At 40.0% G+C, this 13,080-nt stretch overlaps 1 protein-coding gene across 5 annotated transcripts in view; it reads right to left on the bottom strand.

The window, feature by feature from the left end:
- The window catches only part of adam22 (ADAM metallopeptidase domain 22), a 370,054-nt gene extending 359,790 nt beyond the window's left edge, over positions 1–10,264 (bottom strand). For 3 of the 5 annotated variants that reach the window (XR_010967372.1, XM_068007024.1, XM_068007039.1), the window contains exons 1-3: positions 9,845–10,263; positions 9,414–9,589; positions 8,928–9,004 (exon numbers count right to left, since the gene is read on the bottom strand). Coding sequence is in view for 4 of the 5 variants with exons in the window: in XM_068007024.1 (XP_067863125.1) it covers positions 8,928–9,004; positions 9,414–9,589; positions 9,845–9,932 (341 nt within the window). In the remaining variant the exon portion in view is untranslated. Of the gene's footprint in view, positions 1–8,927; positions 9,005–9,413; positions 9,590–9,844 lie in introns of all 5 variants that reach the window. The other 2 variants (XM_068007033.1, XM_068007043.1) reach the window with 2 other exon arrangements.
- Between the last annotated feature and the right edge of the window lie 2,816 nt (positions 10,265–13,080).

Here is a 13,080-nt window from a genome sequence, read left to right as displayed (position 1 = left end):
TACCCTGTCAAGAATTTTATATGTTTCAATGAGATCACCTCTCATTCTTCTAATCTACAGAGAATATAGGCCCACTGTACTCTATCTGTGTTCATAGGACAACCCTCTCATCCCAGGAATTAATCTAATAAACCTTTGTTGCACCACCTCTAAGGCAAGTATATCATTCTTTAGATAAGGAGACCAAAACTGTACACAGTACTCCAGGTGTGGACTCACCAGAGCCCTGTACAATTGCAACAAGACCTCCTTACTCATATACTCCAAACCTCTTGCAATAAAGGCCAACATACCATTTGCCTTCCTAATTGCTTGCTGTAACTGCATGTTAACTTTCTGTGATTCGTGGACAAGGACACCCAAATCCCTCTGAATACCAACATTTCTTAGTCTCTCATCTTTTAAAACATATTCTGCTTTTCTATTCTTCCTACCAAAGTGAATAACCTCACATTTCCCCACATTATACTCCATCTGCCACCTTGCCCAATCACTTAACCTGTCTATATTTCTTTGCAGACTCTTTGCGTCCTCCTCACAGATTACTTTCCTATCTAGCTTTGTATCATCAGCAAACTTGGATACATTTCATTTAGTCCCTTCATCTAAGTCATTGATAGATTGTAACTAGCTGAGGCCCATGCACTGATCCTTGCGGCACCCCACTAGTTACAACCTGCCAACACAAAAATGACCCGTTTATTCCTACTCTCTGCTTTCTGTCTGTAAACGAATCCTCAATCCATGCTAATAGATTACCCCAATGTCATGAGCCCTAAACTTGTGTAACAACCTCTTGTGTGGCACCTTATCGAATGCCTTTTGAAAATCCAAATATACTACATCCACTGGTTCTCCCTTATCTACCCTGCTAGTTACACCCTCAAAAAACTCTAATAGATTTAACAAACACAATTTCCCTTTCATAAAACCGTGTTGCCTCTGCCTAATCATATTATGATTTTCTAAGTGCTGTTTTACTACGTCCTTAATAATAGATTCTAGCATTTTCCCTACTACTGATGTCAGGCTAACTGGCCTATAGTTCCCTGTTTTCTCTCTTTCTTGAATTGCAGGGTTACATTTGCTATCTTCCAATCCATGGGAACCATTCTAGAATCTAGGGAATTTTGGAAGATCAAAACCAGTGCATCCACTATCTCTGCAGCCACCTCTTCTACAACCCTAGGATGTAGACCATCAGGTCCAGGGGATTTATCGGCTTTTAGTCCCATTAATTTCTCCAGTACTTTTTCTTTACTAATCTTAATTACTTTAAGTTCCTCGGTCTCATTTGTCCCTTGGTTCCCCACTATTTCCAATATCTTTTTTGGGTCTTCTACTGTGAAGACAGATACAAAATATTTGTTTAACATCTCTGCCATTTCCTTATTCCCCATTATAATTTCTCCTGTCTCAGCCTCTAAAGGACCCACATTTACTTTCGATCATCTCTTCCTTCTTACAATCTGTTTTTATATTTCTTGCTAGTTTGCTCTCATTTTCAATTTTTGCCCTCTTTATCAATTTCTTAATCGTCCTTTGCTGATTTCTAAAACCCTCCCAATCCTCAGGCTTACTATACTTTTTGGCAACATTTTAAGCCTCTTCTTTTAATCTAATACTATCCTTAACTTCTCTAGTTAGCCATGGTTGGCTCACTTTTCCTGTGGCACTTTTATTCCTAAAGGGAATGTATATTTGTTGAGAATTATGAATTATTTCTTTAAATGTTCACCATTGCTTATCTATCATCATATCTTTTAATCTAATTTCCCAATCTACCGTAGCCTTCTCACCCCTCTTACCTACATAATTGACTTTGTTTAAATTTAAGATCCTACTTGGCCTCTTTCCAGGGTTCTTACCTTCATAGATGCCAGGCGGGATAGCGGCAAAGAATGAAGCAAAATGCAGGTGGTGAGGCCAACTGTCATGTGACCAGTATTTCCATCCAATGCCCCTGCCAGGAAAACTGCTAGCCTCTCCTTTCTTGCCTACCAGATGTAAATAGCTTCCGGGGGTTGCCTTGGGGAAGATGGCAGTAGACCCCAGGAAGCACTAGTAAGAGCCCTGAGGTCCCCCTGTGGAGGGAGAGAGACAATTAATGGCTTCCTCTCCCTCAAATCTAGCTCCCAATACTTTTCCCTGGTCTCAGCCGAGGCCTCCAGTGGGACAATGAATCCAAGCTTCTCATTCCATATCCAATATATGCATTTGAAGATAGTTGAAATTTGAATTCAAAAACTGAACAAATTTAAGCAATAATTTATGTACATTAAACATTTATAATACAGTATATACATTTATGGTTCTGAAATAAACAAAAATTATCAAAATATACTAGACGAAGATCCTTGACATTTAGAACAGAATGAGACCAATCCAGTAAAATGTATGGTTTTAATACTTCCTATTCTTATCTGGGCCAATGATTACTGGATAATCACACATTTTCCCCTTTGTATTGGGCAACAGCATCAAACACTCACAACACAGTTATAACTGGCTAAAATATGTATTGTCTATACAGTGTGCAACCCCACACAAACTCTAAATCGCCTGAATTCTCCACACTGTCAGTCCATGGTCGCTCAGAATCCAAACTCCCACATAGCACAGACTGCCTAAGTTAGGTAGCCAGCAACAATAGTACCACTGGTCATTAGTATCTTATATAATGTATAAAAATTGTGGTTTTTTTACATATCTATAATTTATATGTCTTAAGTGAATTAAAGCCAGTAATCCAATCTCTGGGTTTATAAAATATTGGTAAACCACTTCAGCTTTGCTTTTGCAGAACTTCAAAATTGGATTATTGTCTTGTAATTACCGTCCAGGTAACTATGGTTCTCTGTATAATACATGGAACCTGGTTAGGTTTTCTTTGAGATTAGGAGACCACTGTAGTATTTCATATCTGGCACACATTAAAACATTTAGGTCAACCAAATTTAGACACTTATCCAAATTTCAGTATTGTACTTTGCAATTTATCTTACATGCAGAAAACTCTTTGATATTTATGAATCCAAACAAAAATCAAAGTCTTGCTTATATTGTACAATATTTAGGTGGAGGAATATGGAACTGATTTCATGACATTTATTTGGTGAAAGCATCATAAGAACATAAGAGCATAAGAAATAGGAGCAGGAATAGGCCATTCGGCCCCTCAAGCCTGCTCCGCTGTTCAATAAGATCACGGCTGATCTTCGTCCTCAACTCTACTTTCCCGCCCTATCCCCATATCCCTTGATTCCCTTAGAGTCCAAAAATCTGTCTATCTCAAGTCTTGAATATACTCAATGACTGAGCATCCACAGCCCTCTGGGGTAGAGAATTCCAAAGATTCACATTCTCATCTCAGTCCTAAATGGCCGACCCCTTATCCTGAGACTATGCCCCCTAGTTCTAGACTCTACAGCCAGGGGAAACAGCCTCTCAGCATCTGACCAGAGTAATTGTGTGCCACTTTGGGCAAAAATTACATAGGTGCTTAACACTGTAAGAATCAGAGAGTCTTAAGCTACTTTTACACTGCTGTTGTTTTAACTTGGATTCCAGAAATCCGACACCCACGAGCCAGCTTCTGACATTAACACTACTAAATCTGCATCTGTTATTCCAACGGCAAACACAATGGGTCCCTGAGTCTGCCGCCAAGATAAAGGAGCTGAATTTAGCAGTGTAACTGCCAGGAGTTGGCTCATAAATACTAGTCCCCTTAAATCCAAACTGAAACAGTACTGGTATACAGCAGCTTTAGCAGCACTCCAAGCCATCTCTGCGACCTGGTTTGAGTTCAGCACAAACTGATGAGATGAAAGTCTCTCCTGTCTGCTGACTCAATTCCTAGTGGATCAGACGCCACATCAGAAATATTACCCAGCTCCTCACTCCCATTAGTTTCAATGTTGCTGACTTCCATTGAATGTACAAAAATGGGAGCTGGTATTTGATGAATGAATTAAATCAAAACTTAAAATAATTAGTATTTGAGATTTGATGATACATGGTTAAATGTCTCTAAACATATCAAAATATAGGCAATATGGTCTATAAATTTGATGGTGCTGCGCCCGTTTTGCAAGTGCAAAACGGGTGCCTAAACATCCAATATGGCGGACAAGAAGTGCATACTACTGCAGCCATGTCCCTGTAGTTCGGTAGTCCCTTAGCATGATCTCTGATCTGCCTAAAAGCAGACCTCTGGGCAGCAATGAGGGCAGTGACACCCTGTGTAATGGCTTTCTCCATCTGGCATCCCAACATATTGAAATTGGATCAGACAGTCTCATGGTGACTGGAACCCACAACCTCTATAACAGCAAATTTATATCGTGGTCTGTCAACCAACAGGAAGTTCAGGGCACTGTCCTATACTGCAACTTTAGTTGCAATTCCTACAGATCAGTTAATGATGATGGAGCACATTAATTCCAGTATACTGTGGTGGATCATGAATTCACACCTGTGGTTCTTCATGAGAAGGAAGATTTCCTCTGTGCTCTGTGTGTAAAAGCATTCTTTATAAGCTGGTTAACAATTTTGTTACACATAGCACTTAAAACAAAATCTTCCCCTAAGGTGAATTCTAATTTCTGCTGTGCCATCACAGCACAGAAATCAAGCATAAATAAGACACCTCCTCACAGAAGGTAAAGGTCAGCAGGTAGGCTATTGTGTTGTCAACTCAGCCTCAAAGTTGGCAGGAGCCTAAAAGCAAGTTGGAGAGTTATGGTACAGGAGGGATAAGCTTTGTTGGGTCAAATGGTTTTTTCACATCCCTAACTTTTATGTTCTTGGCAAAGAAAGACTACGTAGAGAGGGGAAATAGTAAAAGGGAAACTTTGTTTTTAAATGAGACAAAGACAAAATTATAAGATAGTACTTACTTTGTCTGCTATTCTAGACTTGCATGTGTTAATGATTATCTTAATTTTGATGTCATGTCAGATAAACATTAACAGTGAGTTGCATCACTACATGATAATACATATCAAATCAACCGTAATATATATATTTGGCAATGTTTTTTCAAAAAGATGATCAGAGAAAAGAGTAGCAGACTTGCCATCTGTTACCATGCAGCACTGATTTGGGGCTGAAGCCCACAAAACAAAGACTGACAACAAAACTAGATTTACCTTAAGTAAAAAATAAAACAAATTGTTATTGTATTTCAGGAAAACAAAAACAGAATGCAAGCAATCCAAGATTGTAGTGGCCCAGTGCTTTAGTGGGTTTGTTTACCAATATGCTGCACCACAGCATGGAAGGGCATCTTGTGATACCCCATATGTTGACAATGCAGCCAAGTTATCAGGGAAGACCAGGTGCTTACTCACAGTGAAAGAAGGAAATTAGTGAGCAAGTCAACACCTCCTACCCACTGATTACAGGCATGTACGCAAAAGCCTGGGTGAAGGTCATGTGACTCCCTCTCGCTCAGGGAATAGTGCTTGGCACAGGAGAATCCTAAAAAGGGGGGGGGGAGAGTGAAAATTAGGAGAAAATTTGAAATGGTGAAAGGATATAAAACATTTTTAAACATTCCAGTATATGACTATAACCCTTCATTTCACAATCAATCCATGAGTACCATCCTTCAGCTAAGCTATCACTGATAAGGGATACTGCTCCTACAACCTTCGCTACAAAAGTGTAACAAGCTGACTTAAAGGCAGCCACTGTGATCTCTTCAGAGTTAGGAGATCGAGGTATAATTTCACAAATGGTAGAGGTAGTAAAATACTTAAAGGATATGAGAATTTAGACATTTTCAATGCACATTGTATGTTTAAAATGTTAATGGGAGATCCGCAAATAAACAAGGCCAATTATGCAAGCAGGTATTCTATAGGCAGTTAAGAATCAAAGGGACTATTGATGTACTAAAAATAACACAAGAGCTTAAAGTAATCATTTCACAGTGATCTGTTTCATTGTTGGAGGCACACTTACTGAAATTTGTTCATTCGGTCATCACAACTAATAAAATCTTTCTTTAGTTTTTGCCACCCATTGTGTTGAAACTCAAGACACTTTCAATTTTTGTTTGCTCTGATTAAGGGTTACACCTGAAACAGTACTGGGAGTAATGGAGAGTAAAATCGGGAGGGGTCTAAAATGGGTGTCCAACTCGAACCCGCCGCATTCCCGCCGGGTGGGTTAGGTTAACGTTATCCTCAATATCTTTCTCATTAAGATGATGACTGAGCTGGTGTACATTGTGCAGGAAAAATACTGTTGCCAATCCACCACTCTAGGGCTATCTTCTTTATCAATATTTTGCTGACAAGATTTCATAGGCTTGACTCCCTGATCACTAGGCGCACCACAGAGAAAGATTAAACCAGCACATTTTAGAGACAAACAGAACCACCACTTAGTGGAGAAAGAATTATTTTCCATATAGGAGTTAAACTGCTACCTAGTCAAAAAGGTATATATTGTTATTGTTATATTAACTTCAACTAAGACATTGAACAGGAAAAGCATGACAGCTACTGTTAATTCATTACATGAACTTTGTCAAGCACATGCCATAATCTTAACGGCTGGACCCAGTTAAAGTTGTAATACTGCAATTCTGAACTGAATTATGCTATGTTAAATAATATACAATTAATATTTTCTTATTGTAACGCCTCAACTGAATTACTCTTCTACTCACAGTGATTAAGTTAATAATTATCTTATCCTTAACTATGGAGAAGTAGCTTAATAAAATGGTTATTTGTTACACACCAAATTGGAAATGTCAAGATTTAGATGGATTCTAGGTTATGCAGGATGACTCAAATTGGTATCACAACAACACCCTAGGCAAATTGTACATTTCAAACCATTATTCCTACAATTTCCACCATTCTTTTTGTTATTTTTATTCCCATTTAAAATCCTAGGTTATTTCCAAATGATCTAGATCCTCACTTGTTCCCTTTAAGTCTGCTATCACCATTTAATATCAATTCATGGCTATTTTTTGCCATAAAATGTTCATGCACATATATATTGTGTTATAATTTCCATGTCACACTAATCTGATAGAAGTGTCCCTCAGCTCCCTCGAACAGACAAAATAATAAAAGTCTGCACAAAATTGCAGCCACATTCACAGCAAAACGTGACTGTCGTTATGTCGATTTTACTGTAATATGATTCCTCTGGATTACTCTTTTGAAGTAAACGACAGCAACACAGGAGTGAAACCCGGTTATTATCACTTCCCACTTATTGCCATTTAGCAAACAAACTGAGTCTGTAATAAAAAGAATCCAATGTCTTAATCTTTCTCGTGCAATTTCAGCCACGATATCTAAAATGTAAGCTCATTGAAAGGCATAGTAGTTACTTGAAACAAGTTCAAAAACATATGGATGGCATATATTTCAAGTTTAGAGAGATTACTTTCTAGCAAACTACAATTTGGTGCTGTTTTAATTGTCTCAAATGTAGACAGCAATCTGTATTTCGTCTTCGGAAAAGTACTTGTGTTAGGACTACATCAATCACAAGTTTTCAAATTAGACCTAGGGGAGGGCAGGTAGGAAGCTCATCAGATTTCTGTCCATCTGGGTCTATGCATACCTTGCACAGCGTGTCTTGAGAACAGTGTATTCTACATTATTATATATTAATATATAGCACACTTCTGCTACCATATAATAATTGAATATTTTATGCAATGGTAACACAGTTCTACTTTGGGTAGCTGCCTTTCAGAATTTGGGACAGGGGGTCCCTGGGAATGGGTCAAGATTTGCATGGGGATGTATGAAAATCACTGCCATAGAGGAAGAGGGCGCGCCAGTTTTATTCTTGAATTTCATTATGTTTCTGCCTACATCTTGAAGATTATAGGTCAGTTCTTGGTTGTCAGCACCCTGAATGAAAGATCATGAGTACAACTACCCTGTAACTAGGATGAAAACACTCGTATTGTATTACACCCTGTGTCAAATGCACCCTGCATTTCACACCTATTACACTAAATTCATTACAGCTACTTCTTGAAGTTTTTCATTTAATGCTCTTCACACACTTTTCCCTGATTCGTATTGTGCTCTTTTGGATTTTGGTGGTCCCTAGGCCACCTCTTCACAATGGTTGCTGAAACATTATCATTTTAATATGTGGAGATGCCGGTGATGGACTGGGGTTGACAATTGTAAACAATTTTACAACACCAAGTTATAGTCCAGCAATTTTATTTTAAATTCACAAGCTTTCGGAGGCTTCCCCCTTCGTCAGGTGAACGATGTGAAAATGAAATTTTCATTTTCACATTTTCACATTGTTCACCTGACGAAGGGGGAAGCCTCCGAAAGCTTGTGAATTTAAAATAAAATTGCTGGACTATAACTTGGTGTTGTAAAATTGTTTACAATTTTAATATGTGGCCACCTCATAGGCTTTTGAAATGATTAATAGAATAAATGCTATCTTAACATGAAAAAAATATTCACTAAAGTTCACACGAGGTTTTTGTTTAAGACCTGCTTGTTCTACAGCGGCTTTTGCAACACATTTGTGATGTTCAACCCCCTAAATTACACAGTGTAAGTTGTCGCCCAGATTCCCATGTATTTTCTATCGCATTGTGTGGTTTCAAGTGTACAATGTAGTGCACTACTAACTTGACAATTCCACAAAAACAAGCAGTGAGTCATTCTGAAACTTCGCCAATCAATAAATCGTCGTTAATACAGAAAACGGAATCTGTGTAGGAAAATCGCAAAACTAACAGCGAGAACAAACCGAAACCTTTGAACCAAGCTTTCACCCAAAGTAATTAATTCGTACAGCGATTTAGAAATACGTATATCGAGCCTGAAATGTGCAAACCAAAGCAACGCAAAGTCCCTGCAGTGTGGGCTGCTGTTAATTCTGGGTTTTTTCATCTCACGCATACTTACTGGTTTAGTTCAACGTCAAGAATGAACGATGAGTCGAAAGCATCAACCTGGAAGGTAGCCTGGGCAATGTGTGCGGACTGCAAAAAAAATCAAAAGACAGTAGCAATTAGTAACCTGGCCCTTGTATCTAATAGATAACCGTCAGCAAATCAATTGTGCAGAATTAAAAGCGCAACGAAATTTTGTGCAAACCCAGCACTCGCCCTGCGGTCTCAGTATACATAAAAAATTAATAAACCGTAATGAATGCAAATAATTTGCACCCTGTGTTTGAGAATTAAATGCTTACAAATCCGTTTGATTTATTGCATTGTGCAAACCAGCTCTCCCATTTTTTGATGCAGTGTTTTGTTTTTGTTTGCTTGCTTTTTTTTTAAAAATGCAGCCAACGTCTCCAGGGGCACTAGAAGGAAATGCAGAAAGCGCTGTTTGTATTTGCACATTTTAAAACAGCAAATAAATACAATACAACTCAGTGACGCTTACCGGGTGTGGGTCTGCCCGCGTTCGTGTCCTCACTCGGGTGTCCAGGCCAAGCTGGCCGCGGTAGACGAGCCGAAGCGGGCTGGTTGTCTGGGGCCGCTCGAAGCCGCTCTCCCCCCAGCTCACCGCCGCCTCCTCCTCCTCCTTTCTCCTCAAGGCGTCGTCACCTTCAGCCGAACCTGCAATGTGCACGGTTCGTGGATACACTGCTGTCAGTCCCATTCATTTGTTGGCATCATTTTTTAACCTTCTATCTCATCCCATCACTGTTCTAAAGTTAAAAACACTAATCATGCAGCTCGAGGTCCGCAACTCTCTCGCAAACACCTCTAATAATTCCACATTTAAACCATTATTCAGCTTTCTTTCTTTCAATAAAAAAAATCCACCCATGCAAAGATTAAGAAGGTGCTGATTTTCGCTGATAACCTTACCGGGGTTTCTATTGGCGCTGTTATATTGAACGAGGTAGACTAGTCCACATAGAGATACCAAGGCAATCTGACGCGGTAAAGGCTTCATATTTCATATTCTTTATGACTCTGCAGGAGAATTTTTTTTAAAAAAATCTTTTTTCTCCCAATAATTAATATTTCTTGGCTGGATCCTACGGGGTGTCTAAGGTTTCGTTCGTATTGTTTCCTGTTTTTCTTTTGCTCTGCTTCCTGTAGAGTGCAGGCTGCAGCACTGGATGACAGTGACAGGCTTAGAGCGTCTGAGCGCCTCCTCTCCCCTTTCTCTTGCACCTCATCGTTTCCCAGTCAGCCAGATCTCCTCATTTCTGGTCCACGTTCACGTCAATCCCCTCGCCGGCTGCAGAGTGCGGGGCCGACACTGAGCATGGGCGGCAGCATCGTAACGATCTCTGGGAGATACACTCCACAAAGTGCGGAGACTGCAGCAAGAGATAATTCTGCTATAACAGGAGATCACATGCCAGTATTAATATTTTAATCCATTGAAACCTTTCAAAGATCATTTCTGAGAAAGTGAATTCACTTCCAAGGCCAAATTTGTTACTTGCAGTGCATTGCAGACATTTAATACTGTATCTCCAGTTCTGATTTGTACAAACACACCCTAAGATGAACAGATTCTTAACAAGTCTCATTTTTTTCTGATTTGGAAAGATTTACCTATTCATGTTACACGCAAATCTGATTGTAAGCAATATGTAATTCATGGAATAAGATTCTGTAATATCTTTAGTATAGTTTAGTGAAAGATAATTTTCCTTCTTGGCACCACCTAAGTATTAAAATCGATCTCATCTGTACTGAAAGAATATCAGTGATGACAACGCATTGTGATTATATAAATAATATATATGGAACCATAATAACAGATGGTTGACTCTCCAACCAACACATTCAGCTACTGTTACTAAAATAATTCCTGTCAAAGTAGACCAATATCAGTACTGGGCACCACACCTCAGGAAGGATATATTGGCCTTGGGGGGGTGGGTGTGGGGGGATACAGTGCAGGTTAACCAGAATTATACTGGGGCTAAAAGGGTTAAATTATGAGGTCAGGTTGCATAGAATTCCTTTGAGTATAGAAGAGTAAGGGGTGATCTAATTGACATGTTTAAGATGATTAAAAGATTTGATAGGGTAGATAGAAACTATTTCCTCTGGTGGGGGAGTCCAGAACAAAAGGGCTTAACCTTAAAATTAGTCCAGGCCAACATTTATCCTTCAACTAACATCTCTGAAAATTGGCTGTCGCGTTTCTCTGCATTACAACAGTGACAGCACTTCAAAAGTACTTCATGGTTGTGAAGTGCTATGGTGTAAAATACCCTATTCTTATATAGATAGATACATGGGATTAGGATTTGGTTTAATCTCATATGATTACGGTTTTTGCTTTCTTTTCACTTATAATAGCTTGTAGCCTTGTACTGTAGCTAGAAATAATAAAATGGTCAAGTTGTTCATTCCCAGAATTCTTCAGGGTATGGGTGACATTTAGCAAGAAAAAGCTTTGTCAGCAAGGAGAAGGTCTTTTGTTAGCAAGGAATGCGGAATAAGGGGTCACTGGTCTCCCAGATAAGAGGATACCTATATCACAAACAAAGAAAACAATGATCAGTTAGGAAACTGAAAAATTCCTTTTAAGGGATGGTTGTGCATGACTAGAGCTCTATAAAGATCTTAAACTTTCCTTCTCAATTCGTAGAGAGAGACAAGAATGAAAAAATCAACAAAGGGTACGTTCTCTATCCAGAGTGAAAGCGGGTAATATTGTTTATTTCTCTGTATGACTATTGCTTAAGACATTGAGTGTGTCAAGACTCAGTCAAACACAATAAAGATTATTTGTAAATTTAAAATTCATTCTTGAGATATGGGAGTCACTAACAAGGCTAGCATTCATTGCCCATCCCTAGTTGCCCTTGAGAAGGTGGTGGTGAGCCTTCTTCTTGAACCGCTGCAGTCCGTGTGGTGAAGGTTCTCCCACAGTGCTGTTAGGTAAGGAATTCCAGGATTTTGACCCAGTGACCAGGAAGGAACGGCGATATATTTCCAAATCAGGATGGTGATGACTTGGAGGGGAACTTGGAGGTGGTGTTGTCTCCATGCGCCTGCTGGCCTTGTCCTTCTAGGTGGTAGAGGTCGCGGGTTTAGGAGGTGCTGCCGAAGAAGCCTTGGTGACTTGCTGCAGTGCATCGTATGAAGAGAGTGGATGTTTAGGCTAGTGGGTGAGGTGCCGATCAAGCGGATTGCTTTGCCCTGGATGGAGTCGAGCTTCTTGAGTGCTGTTCCAGCTGAACGCATCCATGCAAGTAGAGAGCATTGTATCACAGTCCTGATTTGTGCCTTGTAGATGGTAGAGAGGCTTTGGGGAGTCAGGAGGTGAACCACGCACTGCAGAACACCCGGCTTCTGACCTGCTCTAGTAGCCATGGCATTTACGTGGCTGGTCCAGTTGAGTTTCTGATCAATGCTGACCCCCAGGATGTTGATGGTGGGGGTTTCAGTGATGGTAATGCCATTGAATGTCATGGGGAGGCGGTTAGACTCTCTCTTTTTGGAGATGGTCATTGTCTGCCACTTGTGTGGTGTGAATGTTACTTACCCTTTATCAGCACAAGCCTTGATGTTGTCTAGGTCTTGTTGCATGTGGGCATGGACTGCTTCATTATTTGAGGAATTGCGAATGGAACTAAACACTGCAATTATCAGCGAACAGCCCCACTTCTAACCTTATGATGGAGGGAAGGTCATTGATGAAGCTGCTGAAGATACTTGGGCCTCGGATGCTGCCCGGAGGAACACCTGTAGAGATGATTGGCCTCCAAAGACCACAACCATCTTCCTTTGTGCTAGGTATAACTCCAGCCACTGGAGAGTTTTCCCCCAATCTGCATTGACTTCAGTTTTACGAGGGCTCCCTGGTGCCACACTCGGTCAAATGCTGCCTTGATATTAAGGGCAATCGTTCTAATCTCTCCTCCAGAATTCAGCTCTTGTGTCCATGTTTGGACCAAGGCGTAATGAGGTTTGGAGGCGAGTGATTCTGGCAGATCCCAAACTGAGCATCATTGAGCAGGTTATTGGTTAGTAAGTGCCACTAGGTGACTCCTTCCATCACTTTGCTGATGATTGGGAGTTGGCTGTTTGGACAGAAATTGCCGGGTTGGATTTGTCCTGCTTTCAGTGGA

The sequence above is a fragment of the Heptranchias perlo genome, chromosome 2 (assembly GCF_035084215.1).
Source record: "Heptranchias perlo isolate sHepPer1 chromosome 2, sHepPer1.hap1, whole genome shotgun sequence".
NCBI lineage: Eukaryota > Metazoa > Chordata > Chondrichthyes > Hexanchiformes > Hexanchidae > Heptranchias > Heptranchias perlo.
This window is presented reverse-complemented; position numbering and strand designations above follow the sequence as displayed.